The sequence below is a fragment of the Lepidochelys kempii genome, chromosome 12, assembly GCF_965140285.1.
Source record: "Lepidochelys kempii isolate rLepKem1 chromosome 12, rLepKem1.hap1, whole genome shotgun sequence".
Lineage (NCBI taxonomy): Eukaryota > Metazoa > Chordata > Testudines > Cheloniidae > Lepidochelys > Lepidochelys kempii.
The window spans coordinates 2,735,287-2,755,063 of NC_136391.1; the positions used below are offsets into that span (position 1 = coordinate 2,735,287).

The 19,777-nt window shown below is 54.8% G+C and overlaps 1 protein-coding gene across 1 annotated transcript in view; it reads right to left on the reverse strand.

Annotated features, from left to right (window-relative positions):
• Positions 1-19,777, reverse strand: part of CARMIL2 (capping protein regulator and myosin 1 linker 2) — a 141,057-nt gene that overhangs the window by 37,649 nt on the left and 83,631 nt on the right. Inside the window, exons 23-30 of the mRNA XM_073307100.2 lie at positions 19,590-19,683; positions 19,403-19,498; positions 18,292-18,420; positions 14,938-15,051; positions 11,098-11,273; positions 6,931-7,018; positions 5,847-5,978; positions 5,236-5,302 (exon numbers count right to left, since the gene is read on the reverse strand). Coding sequence (XP_073163201.2) covers positions 5,236-5,302; positions 5,847-5,978; positions 6,931-7,018; positions 11,098-11,273; positions 14,938-15,051; positions 18,292-18,420; positions 19,403-19,498; positions 19,590-19,683 — 896 coding nt within the window. The remainder of the gene's footprint in view (positions 1-5,235; positions 5,303-5,846; positions 5,979-6,930; positions 7,019-11,097; positions 11,274-14,937; positions 15,052-18,291; positions 18,421-19,402; positions 19,499-19,589; positions 19,684-19,777) is intronic.

Below are 19,777 nucleotides of genomic sequence, written 5' to 3' on the forward strand. Positions count from 1 at the left end.
GTTTCAGAATGGACAGAGGTAAATAGTGGTATCCCCCAAGGTGTATTCTGGGACCAGTCCTATTCAACATATTCATAAATGATCTGGAAAAAAGGGTAAACAGGGAGGTGACAAAGTTTGCAGATGATTCAAAACTACAAGAGAGTTAAGTCCCAGGCAGACTGTGAAGAGCTACAAAAGGATCTCACAAAACTGGGTGACTGGGCAACAAAATGGCAGATGAAATTCAATGTTGATAAATGAAAAGTGATGCACATTGGAAAACAATCCCAACTATACATTTAAAATGATGGGGTCTGAATTAGCTATTAGCACTCAAAAGAGATCTTGGCGTCATTGTGGGTAGTTCTCTGAAAACATCCACTCAATGTGCAGCGGCAGTCAAAAAAACACGAACAGAATGTGAGGAACCATTAAGAAAGGGACAGATAAGACAGACAGAAAATATCATAATGCTGATATATAAATCCGTGGTATACCCATATCTTGATACTGCATGCAGTTCTGGTCACCCCATCTCAAAAGAGCTATATTAGAATTGGAAAAGATACAGAGAAGGGCAACAAAAATGATTCAGTGTACAGAACAGCCTCAGTAGGAGGAGAGATTCATAAGACTGGGAATGTTCATCTTGAAAATGAGACAACTGAGGGGGGGGGGATGAGAGAGGTCTATAAAATCATGACTGGTGTGGAGAAAGTGGATCAGGAAGTGTTATTTACCCCTTCACAAAACACAAGAACCCAGGGGTCACCCACTGAAATTAACAGGCAGCAGATTTAAAACAAACAAAGGGAAGTTCCTCTTCACACATCGCAGCGCCAACTTGTGGGGATGTTGTAAAGGCCAAAAGTATAACTGGGTTCTAAAAAGAATTAAGTAAGTTCATGGAGGATCAGTGGCCATGAGCAAAGATGGTCAGGGATGCTACCCCATGCTCTGGATGTCCCTAGCCTGCAACTGCCAGAAACTGGGAGCAGACAACAGCGGATGGATCACTCCGTGTTGCCTGTTCTGTTCATGCCCCCTGAAGCACCTGGCATGGGAAGACAGGACACTGGGCTAGACGGACCATTGATCTGACCCAGTGCAGCCGTTCTAATACTCCCTAGAACTGGCAGGTGTACGTTTAAGGGGCTCATGGAGCTCACAGGCCCAAGCGACCTCTATTTGCTCTTTTAACATCCCAGGTTCCACCCTCCAGTTGGCAGGTTGCATCTTCCCAAATGGCAAGGGCCTCTGTTCACTCCCTCTTCTGCAGGCTGGGCACGCTGCCTCCACGACTGCTCCCAACCTTTACCAGCCCAAGCAGGGAGATGCAAAAAGAACCCCGTTCCCCACAGAGCAGGGACCAGCACCCCCACCCAGCAGCCCTACTGAGATGAGTTTAACTCCTGCGCCCCGTTGTGTCCCACTCACCGGCGAAAGGCACCCTCTGCCCTTTGGGAGAGAATGGAAGGTGCAGTGAGCTTTGTCAGCTCCTTGTTTTTAGAGGCAGGATTATACCCAGTACTTGTAACTGTGAACGCTTGAACACCAGACCCCGGTCTCCCAGGTAAGTGGGCAGTCAGAGAAGCCACCGGTGCTCCTCCATGACTGCTGTCCTCTAGCTGGTTGTGGTAACTCCAAGACCCCACGCACCAGAAATGGTACATGGCCTAGCTATGCTGCCCCATTGCAGCACATACCCCAGGAGTCTACAAGCTGCCAGGGCAGCCAACCCCACTCCCCAAGCACAGCCCCCCACTCTGGAGCGGAAGGGGTTAGACCCACGTGTACTGCAAGGAAGCTTGTTAGCCAACTGGCCAGCCCTGGATATGGCCCGCAGCTCCAGGGGCAATGCTAACAGATATGGAATGATCTGGTCCTTTGCAGAGTTTTCCCTCTCACAGCCCAAAGTAACTCAAGTAACAAAAGGTTTGGGGGAAAAAAATGCGAGCAGAAACCTTGGAAATCTGAGATGAAAACACCCGAGCCGGAGTGGGAATAAACACCCTGCAGCATGACTGCATTACCGCAGAGACCCAGGCATAAAGCGGAGTGGAAATCCAGGGGCTGCTTTTATTTTTGCCAGAGTCGGTGCCTGTTAGAGCAGCGCAGGCTAGGCAGCATTCCGGCTACTTTTATTTGCATTACAGAGGCTGCTGCTGGCTCTGGATTTCCTCACTGTGCGCTGGGGCCTATTCAGGGCCCCGATGGTCAACACTCTCTCCCAAGGTGGGGCCCATGACGCTGTCACTGGGCTCGGTGATACATGGCCAGCGAATCCTTCCAGAGCTGGACTTGGAATCACACCAGGATCAGACCCTGCTTCTGCCGAACACCCAGGTCCCGCTGGTTAATGTGAAACAGCCCACATCCTCCCCCTCATTCCTCCAGTGAGCTCCTGTCAAGCGATACTGTCACCAGGAGGCTGGCTTCCCAGCACAGACTGTAAGACCTGAAGCATCCCATGGCAAGGCACAGCATGCAGGGAAGGGGAAGGCAGGCCAAATGCCATCAGACAGTGCCTCCTTCGCTGACATTTTCAGAAGCCGTCTCCACTGGGTTTGCTCGCCCATACAAGCGCGGAAAACCGCTGGAGTGAAGGCAGAACGTGGAATCTTCTACAAACAATTCCTGGATTTATCCTTGTGTCACCACGAAACAAGGAACCACAGCTGTTTGACAGCTGCCCCAAAAGACAGAGTGCCACTCACTCCGCGGATAGCCCCAGGAATGGTCCCATACGCAGGGCATATTCCCAGCTGCTGGATTTGCAATGAAACCCCTTGAGTTCACTAAGGTGTGTGAGTGTGAGAGATTCACATGCACCCAACCTCCCTGTTGGCTCATTTATTCCACCACATGGGCAGAATAAATGATGGCTCAGGGTTAACTCCCCTCCCCCATCAGGCCCACATCAGGGAGCTGGGGGCGGCAGGATCCTGAAGGACCAGCAGCTTGGGGCATAGGCTGCAGAGAGCCCTTCACACACAGGGGATTCCACTCCTTGGAGAGGGAAACATGCAGCTTGAGCCCTAGATGTTTGCAATCCTGGCACAGCCAAACCTCCTTTCACTGCAAAGCAACATATCAGAGCTTCATAGGGGAGCCCAGCCAAGTCCTTCCTCCCTCTAGATCTAAGAGCCCTTGGGGGAGGTTCTGCTCCTGTTCCATTGTAGCAGACGGCTACTCCAGCACACAAAGCTGTTGGGTATGGATATTTGTACAGGATGTTTTGCCTGTTGAAAGCTTCCCTTTAAGCAAATCAGTTTTTCCAACTGGCCAGATTCTGTGACAAGAACGCCTGGGGCCGACCTGCTACAAACCTCCCTGTGCCCTCTCTGTGCTGCAGTTGGAGGGTGACACCTGGAGCTGACAAAAGCTGCTCTGCCAGTGTCACCATGGAGAGATGGCAGCCGCGCCCGCCTCTCCCGAGCACTGCAGATTCTCGGGGTGTGTTCTACCATCGTTTGATACTCATCCGCCTGATCTACGCTGCGCACCAGACAGACCTTCCCCTCGGAGCAGGGAAGTAGTAACATCTCCCTGCAACTGCCTGTGGACTAAATCAGATAAAGCTTATTTCTACAGACCCAGCCAATGGGAAATGCTCCCCCCATGGGACAAAGCACTAGCAATGATTTTCAGATTCCCACAAGCCCTAAATCGATCTGGGGCTCAGCAGTAGGGCTGAGTGGCTCGAGAAGTCGCTCTCCTCACCCCAGAGCAGAGCCATGAGTCACAAATGCCTCACACAGGGTTATTACTCAGAGAGAGCTGAAAACTGCATGTGCGCCTTTCTAAACAGATATTCATGGGGCTGCCCCAGGGCATCTTGGGAAAGGAGGCATTTCATTTCATGTCACAATTCCTTACAATGGCTCCAGTCACTGGCCCCAGGCATTTTATGCTAAACAAGGGGCCGGCACTTCCTATTACGCCTCCCCATGGACTCCAGGGGAACTTAAAACCATGCCTCACAACATGAAACAGGTGAACCAACTGGGCCAGCGACCCCACATAAGGGGTGATACCAGCACTGTCCCAGGCTGACTGGGACCAAGCCTGCTGCTGATCTGGAGGCCTGGAAGCTAAACCATGCTAAAATATGGGGCTGTGGCCACAGGGTGCTAAAACCACTAGAGAAGGAGGAAGACTTTGGGGACAATGCAGACGAATATATCCAGGCAACAAGGCGTTTGTATATCAGTCACAGAAGCATGGCTTTGATCTGCTGTGTTTGTTCTCATAAAAGAGAGATACCAGGTTCACTCTGTCCCGCAGAAGCTCTGGAGTTTGGCTCTTTGGAACCAGGAGAGCTGTGCAAGCTGGTGGAAAGGCAAATTTCAAGCGAGATCCCCTCCCAGATCTGCATCCACATGGTGCCAGCAGCCTTGTGGGTAATTCTGACATCGCCTGGCTGACTTATAGCAACGTGACTCAAAAGCAACACCTGGTGTGAGGCGATCAGTGAAACCGGTAATGCCAAAGCCCCAAGATGGCCAGGGCAGAGGGCTTAGCACTGCTCCTATTGGAGTCAATGAGAGTTTTACAATTGACTTCTATTGGAGAAGGATTCGCTCCAGATGCAGTAAGTCACCATAAAGCTCTTCAATGGAGAAGCAGCCTGTGTCCAGTTCAGGGGCCGGGCAACGTCTGCGCCAACCAGACTACATCAAAAGTCAGGCCCACCCCATATCTATTTGGCTGCCCGCGGGAAACAAACCTGCCATCTTAGGCCAGTCTCTAGAGTCCATAACTGAAACGCACCACCACGAACCCCACCGAGGAGACGGAGAGCTGAATACTAGCCACACTGGGTGGGAGGACTGTCACCACCACCTTAGGACTGCTCCGCGGCTGGCCAGGGGCTGGGACCTTGTCTCGTTCCCATGTGCATACCCTGGCAGAGTTTCGCTGGGCAAAGTTCACTGCCCCCTGGGACTCCTACTTAGCGCAGCGGGCACTCTCCAGGCCTCTCTGCTCAGCATCCCTGTATTTTGACCATCTGACCTGCATACCTCTTTGAAGAGAGTCTGTCTCCTGTCCTCATAGGTTCTGTAGCCCCTCCCTCCACCCCCATCCCAGAATTTAAGTCATCAATCCCTGGTAGTGCAGGTGTCAGATGATAGACACCTGGATATCATCTGTGATGCCACAATAGACACCTAAAAATGACCAACCCTGCAGATGTCAGAGTAGCCACTGACTCACAGTTGTAAGCAGACAACATCTCTGCATCAGCCTTACTTCTCATGGCAGGCATGGGCCGGATGCTCCTGAAGTGCTTGTTCTTCCTCCTCAGAGCCATCTTATACTGCAGAGAGAGGGGGAGATGTTGCTTTTCAGCATGCAGTGCTCTGCAAAACGTACACAGGACTAATTGCAAGTGGAGAGCAATTCCATTCGCCTTTCTTGAATAACCGGGCCTTGGAGGGGCTGAGATGGCAAAAGCCAAGATTACAAAACAAAATCTGGCAGCTGCATTACAGGCTTTGGGCCTGATACATTTGCATTATAAAATGGACTCCAAATCATAGAATCTCAGGGTTGGAAGGGACCTCAGGAGGTCATCTAGTCCAACCCCTTGCTCAGAGCAGGACCAACCCCAACTAAATCAGGAAGGCTATAGAAATCCAAACACTCCCAGAGAACCACCCAAATCTATGAACGATTGTACCGGCAATTATTTTAATTGTCTTTGTCTGGACAGATCAGCACCCCTTGAGCACAATTAATATTGCTCAGAGCTCAGGGAAAGGTTTAACATCTCCTTCTATTGGATCTTGATTTAATATCTTTAACCCACTGTGTCAGCCTGGACATTAGCATGAAGGGGAGAGAAGGAACCCAAGCCATACCTCCTCAGCTGCAAAGCTTTTCTCAGCAACATCCAGCAGATTCCTGCTCTTCTTTAGCTGAAAATCATCTTCCTCAATATTGTCTGCCTGTAGCACATGAAGATCTGGAGGTTGCTTGGCGAGATCTTCTGCCTAAAACCATTAAGTAGCCCTTGAATGTGCCCTGCCGTGCTTCATCAGGGGGAATAATTTATGTATAATAATGCCCTGCTCCTTATGAGCTCCAGTAACGTGCCATCCATGTTTCTATTGCTAGCAGGCTTCTGGCCTGCCAAAACTTCCCCCTCACAGCCCAGGTGTGGTGCCAGCAGAGCCCACTTCAGACACAGAGACCTGGCACAAAAATCCAGCTGGTGTTGGTTTTCCCCTGGCAATTCCTTACCGCTCTCAGCCACAGGGTGGCTCCTGGCCCTGCACTGAAAGGGGCAGGAGACAAATAGCACCAAAGAGTCAATCCCAGGATGGTGCCATAGCAAGGGGAGGGCAACAAGCCCAGCTGCTCTGCTGGGGAGGGGGAATACCTGGGGGAGAAGCCGGCCTAGGAGAAAAGCAGCGAGAGGAAGTTCTGGAGGGGGCTGCACAACAGCTGCTCCCCGTCACTAGACTGGGCAATGCCCGAGGTCAATGGCCTTGGCACGCCAGGGATTAATTGTGGCTTTAAGTCAGAGCCCTTGGAGAGGAGTGTGGCGGAGCAGTGACTCAGGTCGGAGGCAGGCCCGGTGCCTCCGGGGCCCTTGGAAGGGCGCAGCTGCCTCACCCTGTGCAGACCCTGGAGAGGAGGCAAGAGCCACAGCTCCAGTCTTGCCCTCTTTGAAGGCTGGCTCAGCTGCGGGTGCTAGCCCTGGCAGCTGCCTAGGACTGAAGCAGGGGAGAGTCTTTGCAGTCAGCTGCCCCGTGCCGGGCAAAGCCCAGTCTAGCCCCACCAGTACAGCGGGCACCCTGAGACCCCTGGGCCGCACCAGGAAGTGGGCCATCCATGTGGCCGCCGGCACTAGGAGCAGAAGGGAGAGGCTGTGTGCTCAAGCTGGCACCTCTCTGCCTGGCAGAGCCCCGGAGGAAGGAGAGAACAAACATGGCTACTCACCAGCCTGCACTGAGCACTTGTCAGGTCCTCCAGCACCTCGTGGATCAGCCCGTCGGCCACAGCCGCAATGACAGACAGCCTGATTTCGCTGTGAGAAGAGATAGGGCAGTTAGTGCGCGGCGGGGGCTGAGCCCCCCATCCCATGGGAGCAGTGGAGGGGAGAGGGAAGGCCACAGAAGCCAGTTCCCATCCCAGTAAGCCAGTGCTGCAGCCAGGGAAGATGCAAGAGAACAGGCCAGGAAGCAGGGCTAACCAGGCCCCCACCCGCATCGCACTCATGCTAAGGAGCCGGAATCGCGAGCCTGGCCCCACGGTACCAGGTGTTGCACATACAGCCCCTGCCCCGCAGAGCTCACATCGAAGTACAAGCCAAGCTGGCCTCTAGCCACTGCAGCTGGTGCTGGGAGAGAGCCTGCCAGGCAGCGTGGAGGGCAAGGCTGGCGCTGGGGCGAGGGCACGGGACAGGAAGCCAGGAAAGCGGAGAGGAAATGCCCTGACAGGCTGAACATGGCCCCTAGGATCAGTCCCCAGCCCCGCCGTAGACTCCCCGCACCTCTCAGCCTCCCCATCATGGGGATAGCGAGACCGGCCTCTTCTGCATGCACTAATTACTCCAAGGGGCCCAGAGTCCCTTGCCTGGGCAGCCCCACAGGAGGGGTCAGAGCTCCCCAGCCATGCTGGGGGCGGTGCATCACCCTGAGGGAGTCCCTGGGGCACCGGAGGAGGAAGGTTTATGACCCCCTCCAAAGGGGAGCCCTGCACTGTGGGCTAATCTGAGGGGGGAAGGACAAGGCCAGAGCCCCGCCGCATCCTGCCCTCGCTTGGGTGGCCAGGGGACTGAGGGCCCTAGACCTTGTACTGCCCCATATGCAAGCTCAAGCTGGGCTGAGCTGGGCTGCGGGGGGGGACAGCTGCTCTCCAGACCCAAATACCTTTGATAGTGAGCCAGGAGCAGCAGAGCTAACAGACCATTCCAGCAGCTTGCAGATTCGCCAGGCAGCCCTATGTGGTCTGTGCAACAGACACCCACGAGACCAGGACACGGCCCGAGCACAGACCCCCCAGCCCCGCCAAAGGGAAAGTGGTACCAGGCACCCCTCCGCCGAGCCGCAGGGAGTGGGCAGACCCACGCGGAGGCTGCCTGAACACAATCTGCTCGTGCCAAAGCTGCCGCCCTCACATCACCTGCACTTGGTTCCTAGGCAATGGGGCACAGGCAAAAAGGGGGGAAATCAGAGTCACCTCCCACAGCCTGGGCCCTGTGGCAGAGGAACAGCTTAGCCTTCTGTACAGCAGGAAAAGTGAAGGGATGGGTTCCCAGGAAGCAGCTCCCACAAGACCCTCCGTGCAAATAAACCAAGGAGGGAATGTGAACTGTGGGCCCAGCGTCAATCTTGTCTCAATCTGACATCGTAACTGAGGCCTAGACACCTTGACCCTGGCCTGGTCTGGTCTAGGGCATTGAGCAGAGAACTGGGACCTATGAGTCCCAGGTTCTAGGCCCAACTCTGCCACACGCTCACCATGTGACTGCACCTCCCTGCCTCTGTTTCCCCTTCTATAAAATGGGGACAATGATGCTGCACTCCTTTGTCAGGGGCTCAGCTCCAGCAGTTTTTGAAACACAGGTATGGACTGCCAAGGAGAGAGGATTGTGAGCGCCAAGGATTATTCGACTGGTTAGCACTCACCTGGAAACTCCCACACATGCATCACAAGTGGCTGGGAGCCCAGATCCAGAATCTGCACTGGGAGCCTGGCAGGAAGCCTTGAGCCAGCAGGGAGGGGTAAGGATTTGGGCAGGGCGGGGAAGTGCAAGCCAGGCTGCTCTGGTCCATCTGGCAGGGAGCTGTGGTGCAAGGGGAGGGACAAGGAGCCTGTGCCACCGCCACTTGGGCAGGGATGCCCCGTGCACTTGCTTTGCCCACTCTGGGCTGCGATCACAGAATATCAGGGCTGGAAGGGACCTCGGGAGTCAGCTAGTCCAACCCCCTGCTCAAAGCAGGACCAACCCCAACTAAATCATCCCAGCCAGGGCAGTTTCCCCCTACAGACACTGGGGAGGGGGGAAGCAGGGCTAGATGTGGTATAATGCACCCCTTGAATTGGGAAGCTACATCTGCCCCATGAGGGATGCTGTTATTCTCTGTTTGGATCCGAGATGCGACCCTGCAGGGTGCTGAGGGGTAGATGCTTTGCTCCTTTCAGGAGCAAGCCCCTAGTTCCTTAAAGGGAGATCAAAGGCTGGCGTGAGTGCGAAGCCCAGGCCTGGGCCTGGCCCAGCTATCCTGTAAGAAGGATGCCCGGGAACATCTACTAGAGGGGAATGGGCCGGCATTTTAATTTGCACAGAGGACATGAAATACATTTGCTCAGAGACAGCAAACTAGAGAGGGCAGCCCAGCCTCCCTGTAGGCGCTGGGGAGCCAATCACTGTAGCCGAGAACTGCTGCCGAGCAATTTAGTCCTACAAACAGACGACCCTCTCCCCCACCCTCAAGGTTACGGTGGAAGTGAATGATCAACCACACAGGGCCTGATGGAGTCTGACTCCCAGACAGAATTCACGCACCCAGTTTCCCTGCTACCTCATCCGTGAAGCAGCAGCCCCGGCCTGAGAACTCTGCTCTGATGGGTGCTGACTGGGCTAGTCCCGAGGCCAGGAGGCTGGGGTGGGGGGTGCGAAGAAGGGACTAGTCCTACGTCACAGACTGCCCCACATGTATGGTGCAGAGCCTCTGTGATGCCCACACCCTGACATGCGGAGAGGGGAGAGACTGGTGCCAGGGAGCAGCCTGCCCAATACAACATGCTACCTCGGCAGCCAGCTGTGATTTCAGCTGCAAATCCCAGTGGAGGCCAACGAATGCTGGCCCAGGCAGAGAGCTGCATGGAGGTCCCTGCTACACTGGACTTGCTCACTACACTTCGGAGCGAGCCTGCGCTTCTGCCAGACGAATAAAACACCAGCTCCCCTCTCTTCCTGGGGGAAGGCGGGCAAGCAGATCGGAGGCACGGGCTACTACTGTTTGGCCAGGCTGACGTAAAACTGTGATGAAACGTTACCCACGCGAGTGCCAACTCGCCCCGCCAGCCGGGTCACTGCTCCCAGTGTCCCTGGTTTGCCCTGGGGAGGCGAGACAGGACAGCGCTGGGTGACACCTGGTGCAGAGCCGAGTCAGAATGGGCAGGGCTCTGGACAGCACAGGGCCGGACGGGAATCCCACGGAAAGGAAGGTCCTAGAGCCACAGCTTGGCTGGCGGCCTGCTCGCTGTGCTGCCAGGCTGGCCCCGGGGAGCAGCCCTGGCTAGTTACAGCTCAGCAGCAGCAGGAGCTGCCCCTGCCCGCCCTGCTGTTATTCTGGCGGAGGAGGCTCCCTGGGCTCGGGGCGGCTGCCAGGCCACAGGCAGCCGGAGAAAAGCAGAGGTGGCAGCACACCCAGGGAATCACTATTAAACTCCACAGCTTTCCCACCCATCTCCTCGCCCCACCTCATCACCTGCCTGCTCTACAGCTCCGCTCTGGCCCCACGCGCTTCCCAGGCTCCTCACTCAACGATCCCTTTGGGGACAGATCCTGCGCCCAGTTAGGACAAGGGAGCTACTCTGGGTTTACACAGGCACGCGAGCGTAGAGACTGGCCTTCTGCCTCCTTTTCCCTCTTCAGGGCATGCACCACCACCCTCCCTGCTCTTCCCTGCCCTCTCCCTCTGCCTCTTCAGCAGTCCCCACACCCTTGGCTGGCCTTATTTAGGGCAGGTCTACACTACGAATTACTCTGGCATAACGACGTCACTCAGGGCTGTGAGAAATCTGCCCCCTTGAGCCGGTCGGCACAGAGCGTCTTCATTAAAGCACTTCGGCAGCAGAGCTGTGCCAACGCGGCGTTGTAAGCCCACGCTGCAAGGGACTGGCCGGATCTACCTTTGTAAAGTGCTGCATAAATTCACAGCACGCCAGAAATGCCTCGTATCAGCTTGTTCCTCTGGTGCGGCTATCTAGGATAGAAGTGAAGCAAGGCCAGGCGCCAGCTGAAATAATTTATCTCAGCTACGTGCCATAGCTGCTCCCAAGCAATGGCGGAGCAGCCGCTGCACCTGGCTAACCTGGCTGGTTTTGTGGTGATATTTCAAATGCGTGACAAAAGCCAGAGATTCTCTCACTCACGTTAGCTTGCTGAACACATCAGTGACCAGCTGGTCCAGGACAGCGCTCAGGCTGAGGTGGTCCTGAAGGATGATTCGCTCACAGATCGTGTGGACCAGCCGGTCCCGAAGGCCACTCTTCCGCAGAATTGTAGGACACAGATTCTGGGTGGTATCCAGCACGGCCTGCATAATAGCCTGGGCCATAAATCAAAGCAGAGGAGCAGCACTGAAGGAGGGTCACTCTCGAACACAGCTTGGTCAATGGCCTATGCACCTGCTATGTGCTTAACCCACCGCACGCAAATATTACTCCACGAAGGAATAGCCCTCTACAGCAAACGTGTCAAGAGCAGCCAGAGGAGCTGCTGAGTTCTGAATTGTGGGCTCTCCTCATTTTTAATATGGAGACCACATGCCCCATCATGCAATGCTCCATCTTGATTTGAATGGCCTCCCAGCAAGTCCAAGACAGAACAATGCATGCTGGACCCGTACCCTCCACCCCCCACACTGCTGTATTACAGGTGACCTGCAAAGGAAACCAACAGAGCTTGTGCCTTCTTTCTGATGGCTGAGGGCAGAATGGAAGGGTTTTGTTTGTTTGAAATTCAGGTCTTGTCCTCCTGTTTATCCTGGAGGACTCTGGAGGTCTGGAGAACTAGGTGGTTTATGACATCACAGCTCAAAACCCCTCCTTTAAAGAGAAAGAAATCCATCTTCCTGTGCCATAAAGGAGCCAATCAAAAAGGGCCCAAGCACAATGACCCCTAAAGAGGAGGGGGAAATCTCCATCCCAAGGGAGCCAAAGGTGGTCCTTGGGCTAACAAGTTGCCACGTGGCCCCAAGCTGGCCACAGCATGGGCGGATCCCCTGCCCACCGAAGAGGGGCGGGTTTTTTAAATAAAACAGGTCGGGGTGCAGGAAATGTATCTGCAGCTCATGGCTGTTCCCTTGCAACAGGCAGCTTCCTCATGCCCCCCCCCAGGCCCAAGATCTCAGAATTTAAAAGAATGAGTCATTTCATTCCTTTCCTGGCTGTTGGGGGGAAGCTAAGGGTGCCCTCAGATGGGTACTGCAGGCCTGGCTTTAACCCCTGAACAACACATTTTTGCACACTTTGCACTTCTACTGCAGGAAGAAATCCCCCCCAGATGTGCCCTCTGTCAGCTCTTCCGCACCTACAGCTGCAAAAGTGGATTTGATTGCGTAGCAGCAGGTCCGTTTGAGCCGGAACCAACACTTCCCTCAATGCCAAAGGCTCTGTAAAATGTATAGGGCGTCACAACACAGGCTGGAGCTCAGCCTCACCTGTACAAGCTGTAGCCCACCTCCCATATGCAGGGTGCGAGTCCAGGGGTCATGTGATGGGAGCATGCGACTCACAGCCAGGCCTGCTGGGGAGTTTGATCAGAGACTCTCTCTAGGCTCCCTGGCTGAGGGCCTGTGGAGAGCTGCAGCCAAACGGGGGTGAGTTTGTGTGTTTCATTTTGAACTGTGTTAATACACCAGCCCCCAGGGAGATGTTTCATAGATTCATAGATTCATAGATATTTAGGTCAGAAGGGACCATTATGATCATCTAGTCTGACCTCCTGCACAATGCAGGCCACAGAATTTCACCCACCACTCCTAAAAAAGACCTCACACCTATATCTGTGCTATTGAAGTCCTCAAATTGTAGTTTGAAGACCTCAAGGAGCAGAGAATCCTCCAGCAAGTGACCCGTGCCCCATGCTACAGAGGAAGGCGAAAAACCTCCAGGGCCTTCCAATCTGCCCTGGAGGAAAATTCCTTCCCGACCCCAAATATGGCGATCAGCTAAACCCTGAGCATATGGGCAAGATTCATCAGCCAGATACTACAGAAAATTCTTTCCCGGGTAACTTGGATCTTACCCCATCTAAAAACCCATCACAGGCCATTGGGCCTATTTACCATGAATATTTAATTACCAAAACCATGTTATCCCATCATACCATCTCCTCCATAAACTTATCGAGTTTAATCTTAAAGCAAGATAGATCTTTTGCCCCCACTACTTCCCTCGGAAGGCTATTCCAAAACTTCACTCCTCTGATGGTTAGAAACCTTCGTCTAATTTCTAATCTAAATTTCCTAGTGGCCAGTTTATATCCATTTGTTCTTGTGTCCACATTGGTATTGAGTTTAAATAATTCCTCTCCCTCTCTGGTATTTATCCCTCTGATATATTTATAGAGAGCAATCATATCTCCCCTCAACCTTCTTTTAGTTAGGCTAAACAAGCCAAGCTCCCTGAGTCTCCTTTCATAAGACAAGTTTTCCATTCCTCGGATCATCCTAGTAGCCCTTCTCTGTACCTGTTCCAGTTTGAATTCATCCTTCTTAAACATGGGAGACCAGAACTGCACACAGTATTCCAGGTGAGGTCTCACCAGTGCCTTATATAACGGTACTAAAACCTCCTTATCCCTACTGGAAATACCTCTCCTGATGCATCCCAAGACGACATTAGCTTTTTTCACAGCCATATCACATTGGCAGCTCATAGTCAACCTATGATCAACCAATACTCCAAGGTCCTTTTCCTCCTCCGTTACTTCTAGTTGATGCGTCCCTAGCTTATAACTAAAATTCTTGTTATTAATCCCTAAATGCATGACCTTACACTTCTCACTATTAAATTTCATCCTATTCCTATTACTCCAGTTTACAAGGTCATCCAGATCCTCCTGTAGGGTATCCCTGTCCTTCTCTAAATTAGCAATACCTCCCAGCTTTGTATCATCTGCAAACTTTATTAGCACACTCCCACTTTTTGTGCCCAGGTCAGTAATAAAAAGATTAAATAAGATTGGACATTAAATAAGAATGTTATTGGACACATGAGCCTAGGTGAGGTTCTTGGGGATCTTAAGCAGGAGAAACAGAGGCAGCAGACAGGCCTGATCCCCAGCTGGGTAAGCCCCTGCTACATAGCACCTCTCAGTGCTTTTAGCCAGAGCTGAGCCCTAGGGCAGGAGCGGGCAGCCAGCGGCCTCTACAGCAGGATAGCCTTGCAGAAGGGAGCGCTGGCTGAGAGCCTGCCCTGTTCTGGCTAGCTCAAGAATTGCCCTTGCACGCCTCCTGGGCCAGGCTCTTCTCTCTGTTATGCCAGTGAAAAGCCCAGGTAAATCCACAAGCCTCTACGGAGGGCGGTCGGATTATTTCAGATTCATGCCCAGGAGTTCACAGCACTGTAGATCCAGGGAGCTGGCGAAATGGAATCAATCGCACAGCAGGTGGGAGACACAGGAAGAACAACAGATACAGCACAAAGTCTGGGGGGAAGCTAGAAAAATAAAGGAAAAGCCTGGAGCTAAACCCCTTCACCCTGAGGGGACGTGGGCGACGGCACCAAGTAAATGCATCGTCACCCCCAGCACTGGCAAGTGTTCCCGCCTCAGGCTCCCAGCCTCGCTCCCCTATGTGTTCACAGCTCTGCCTGCCAGCTGCACCACTGAGCACCCAGTCAGGGGCAGACCGATGGACTCAGCTGCCCTCACACCTGGCCTCACCCCCTTCACTGCACGGCTAATTCAGGGCACCCCGGAGAAGGGAAGCGAGCAGTGACGTGGAGGCAAAAGACGAGTGCTCAGCACCCCTCTGCATGGCCAAAAGGTGCGAGAAGGGGGTGAAGTGAGGGAGATTGTCCCTCCCGACAGGCGCTCCTCCAGCCTAGCAGAGGCACCAGGAACCAGCCGCGCTGCCGTCCTCCCGCTTTACAAGCATTGCTCAGCCTGTTGCATCTGATCACGCCAAGGCAGGTGGCATCACCCAATGCACCACCTTGTGGCTGATCGGCAAGAACCACGGCACCCCCTGCAGTCCAGCCACCTACCTGGATCTCCCGGCTGCAGGCCTGCAAGGCTGCTTCAGTCAGACATTCCAGCTTGTGCTGCAGTTGGCAGTTCTGGTACGGGGTGTTCCCGGTCTCATACAGGAGCGGCAAAAGCTGCGATGGGAAGAGAAATCCCAGAGGTGAATGGACACAGACAGCCCCCACTCTCCCCAGGAAGCTTTCCCCATCAGGGATTTAGCAGAACCCTCTGAACCCTTAGCCCTTCACTGCAATAGTATTTGCCACTTCACATAAAGCAAGCCTTAGCCAGGGCCTCCCCCTCCCCCACGGCTCTGAGTATGCCCTCAATCCTGCCCTGCTGTCCCAGTCCTGGGCTTCCCACAGCTCTGCCAACACCTGTCACTCCTGACCCCCAGCCTCCGCTGTGGCAGCCCTGGGCTTCCCATGGCTCTGCTCACGGCTGCAGGTAGCGAGGCTCCCTGAAGCACGGAGCGCTACCCAAGGTCAAAGGGTGGGGCAGCTTCACGGCCTGCCCTGCAATCTCCACTTGTCACCCTGAGCTGGGAGCTGAACCTGCCGCTCCAGACGCTCCCGGCCTCTCTTGCGTCTTGAGCTCTCTCTTTAATCCCTGACTCCCTCTTGGCTCTTTGCTGATCGCTCTTTATTTCCTGGCTGCTGCCTATTCCTCTTCCCCTAACAGATAGTGTGAGGGCAGGCCACATTGCTCCCTGGATGCTGATCCCCTCCTTATCCCTTCTGGCTTCTTCACAGCGTTGACAGCATCATCTTGGATTAAATCTCACTGGAGCCCTTCACCGCCGCCTGCCCCCGGAAGCCAACAAGAATCCTCTTGCGATTATCCCACTGCAGAGACATCTAGGCACTGAGTACAGCCATTAATCCCTTGGGGTTTGAGAACCTGCCTGGGTAGTACCAGCCCTCAGCAGAGGGGGCTTAGTGCCAGGAGAGGCAGAGAGAAAAAACTACCACCACCACTGAAACAGGTGGGAACCAACACAGGGACCGTTCCCTGCGGGGCCCCCTTCCGGTGTCTGCTGGAGCAATGGATGGTCAGACTCGCTGCGGGAACTGCGAGAGTTTTTTCCTACAGCTCCCAATAATTGTTTCTCAGACGGTACAAGGGGCTGACTGTAAAGCAGGCAGGAATTGGAGCTGCTGCTGCATGGGCCTATCCAGGAGCGAGACTGGCTCCAAGGAACAAGGTCCAAAAGACACCTCTGGGGCTCTTCCCCAGGAGTTGCACGGACCCCTGTGCTCACTCTGAGCCGGTGTGGAGGGTTTCTCTCTTAGGAACAATCCCCGTCAGTTCCCCTCAGGTGGGAAGCTACAGACAGCGCCGTCTCAGCAAAGTTCACACACGCCAGCATGTCAGCTAGGATCCCTCTCTCCTGCATTACGGTGTGCAGCTGAAGGAGAGTGCGGACACTGCTCCAGCCCAGGAAACCAGGGTGGGTAGCTCCCCACTGCGGAGCCAGGGGCCCAGAGCAGCCACCCTGACAAACTCCTCTCGCAGGGGGCAGAGGCAAGGCCCTGGCCATGGGAGTGTCCAGAGTGGTGTTTGTTATGCTGATGGTTTCCTGGCCAAGCAAAGGGGTTTGTTTTACTAGTGGCAAGATTATTAGAAGGATTTTTGCCACCCATTGCTGAGATCAGCCTTCAAAGTTTGAGAATTTCCTTCATTTTTTCGGTAGTTTCAACATGGGGGGGGGGTTGTGGGGCACAGCTGCCTGCCCAAGGGGTGCAGGGGCAAAGCCCCTGGTGGTGTCACTCTCCTCAGGACCAGCCCAGGAGAGGAGGTCCCTCCCTAGGGATGTGACAAGGTCTGCAGGAAGGGAGGCAGGCAGATGGACCGTGGGGAGCAGCACATACCGGGCATCCCCTGGCCCTCTCTGTGGCTCTCCTGAGGTGCAGATGAGAAGATCCCCATCTCTGCAGATCCCAGGGGCGCACAGAAGCAGGCAGCCTCTTCGTGGGAGGGGAGCCCCGTCCCTGCAGATCCCAGGGGTGCACGGAAACAGGCAGCCTCTTCATGGGAGGGGAGCCCCGTCCCTGCAGATCCCAGGGGCGCACAGAAACAGGCACTCCCTGCATAGGGCACCCGGCGCCTGATGAGCCTTCAGAAGCTTGCTGGGGCCTCCAGTCTGTCCTTGACAATAAAGGGAGACTGGTGGGGCCCCACGTGAGAGAGTCAGGAGGCCAGTGCACCCCAGGACCACCCACAAGCCTCTCTCTGGCTGCCCCTCCCCCTGGGCCACCAGCCACCCAGCGAGCTTGGGAAGAATGCCAGCCTCCAAATGACCCCCTGTAGGCTCCTCAGGATCTGCCACTCCCCGTAAGCATGGGGCTGCGCCAAAGAGATATGGAGGCTTGCCCCCACTCCCCCGTGTCACAGAGAGTCTATAATGAGCAGTGCATGGACGGTAGGAGGGGTGCAATGCCAGGATTCTGCTCCTCCCCGCCCCATCTGTCCTTCCCCTGTCCCCAAACTCTCCTCCGCTTCCAGCCCACACAAAGCAGCCCCGTAGCAGACCCAACAGAGCGGGTACTGAGATTGGCAGGGGCCTTCAGGGGCTCAAGAGCCATGAAGCTCCTCTCCCCCATTAATACATGAATCCAATTAACTTGATTTGCTCCCCACTCTCCATGCCCAGGCTAAGATCTGGCAAAGAAAATTCTCCTCCTCCTGGTTACGGGTAGCGAGCACTTTAATCTCAGTGGGCTCATTTACCAGCAGCTTACCTGATTGCCCCCAATCATCATTCATGCTCGATTTGTGCCACCCCCCTCCCTGATCCAGTCACATTTCTAGCCCTGCACCCCCTGGGAAAAACCCAATAAACCCTTCCCTTTAACCCTAACCCTTCCCCTTCCCTTTAACTCTAACCACTCCCTTTAACCCTAACCCTAACCATTCCCTTTAAAAGCAAAGGAAAGTTTTGTTCTCCAGCAGCCATCCTATTTGATCCAGCTGTGAGTCAGGCTCATGTTACTGGTCACAATCTTACTGGCTTTTTAAATCAGAGTTAATCTTTTGGCCCCCTGCGGAGAACTTGGCTAGGGTAATCACTTGCTGGTTCTGGGCTGCGGCCAAAGACTTGAGAAATTCTCTGTTTTGAGGGTGGCCATGGTCCAGGTCATGGCACAGCTGGAAGAATGACTCAGCCTCCGCCCCAGAGCTAACGTCCCAATGGTCCTTTGTCTGTGGCACCAGAGCCAAGGAGCCAGTTTGGGGTTTGTCGTGGAAGGATTTGACTCCGCTGACAATAGCGCGGCTGGGCCTGGCTGCAGCCTGCAGCTAAGGAGCAGCTGGGCTGGGCCTGGGAAGCGGGAGGACAGAACACACAGAGCAACAGGCACAGCTTGGAGACTCACACTGATGGACAGGTTTGCTTTCCGAATTGCTTCTTCTGCACAGAAGACACTGGCTTCCACCTCTCGGCCCAGACAGGCACTCAGGATGTCAACGTGCTTCTGTAGGCTGGTGCACATCTCATTCACCATCTAGAGCACAGCACTCGCGTCAGTGTGTGACTCACGCACACCCGCAGGCCCTCAGGAAAGCCAGCCTCGGTGGCAGAGCACAGGGCTGGGCGGAAGCAGACCCAGACTCTCCCTACCTCTGACCTTGGCAAGGCCAGTTAACCCCTCCGTGCCTCAGTTTCCCCATCAGGAAATGGGGTTCATGGCACTCACCCCGGGGCTGGGAGTGGTCCTTTGTTAGTGTGCAATGCATGCCGAGAGCCTGGATGGGACAGCCTATGGACCCTCCAATCGGGATCAGACAGGCTGGGGCCCCAGCATATGGGCAGGAAGCAGGCTCAGAATCAGCAGTGGGGTTTGTCCGTGAGTTACCCCTGGGATCCCACAGTTCTCTCTTCGTCCGGCCAGGATCCCTCGTTCTTCCCCTGTTCTCCCAGACCATACTGTCCCTCCTCTGGCCTGGCTTCTCCAGGCTCTCCCCTGCTTCATACCTCACCCAGCCTTGGCCTGACTCTCTTCCCTCCATCCCTCCCAATGGGCCACTCTTCTTCTTCTTCCCTGATCTTCCTTAGAGCCCTGTCTGCCTTCTTCCCCCACCCCTCCTTAGTGCCACGTCCCACGCCCGCTTTCCCCGCACTACCCTGCAGTGATCCTCCTCCTCCCACCCCAGTCCCTGACTCTCCCCTGGCCAGGCAAGTCTGCAGCAGGGAGTGTGCTCACTACTGCCACTAGGATGGCAGGCATGCAGGGACAGCACTCAGCCCCTGCCACCGGAGGGACTGCAAGGAAATGCACACAGAGCGTCTAAAGCACGCTGGAGCCCATGGGGAAGCTTTCCACCACTGCCGTGGGCTTCCAGCAGGCCCTGCATGTACACAGATGTCCAGTGCGCAGGCAGGTACTGGACTTGACGGCTCATTGCCTTGGCTGGCAACGCCCACGCCCTCTGGCCGACCCCTTACAGAGAAGCAGGCAAGCGTGGCTGGCCCGGAATCCTTCTGACCTGTTCCGAGGAACTGGTGACAATTCCCTGCTGCAGCCGGAAGGTTTGCTTAGGCAGGGTCCGCCGCATCTGATTCCTCGCCAGGAAAGACTGCATCTGCAGCAGGCAAGAGGCCCAGTTAGCAGGAAGGGTTGGAGGCTGAGCTGAAAGGACCAGTTCCCACCGCATGCCAGCCCCAGAGATCTACCTTGTGGACAGCCTCCTCCGTCTTCTCCGGATTGCTCCGATAAGCCTGAGTCATGTCGCTCATGGGCAAAGGCATGGATCGCAGGGTGTAATTCCTGGGGGGTGACACAGCTGGAGTTAGCATCACTGAAACAACCTGGACTTGGCTGTGCTTGCCCCAGCTCCACAACGAGAACAGAGCTGGGATGG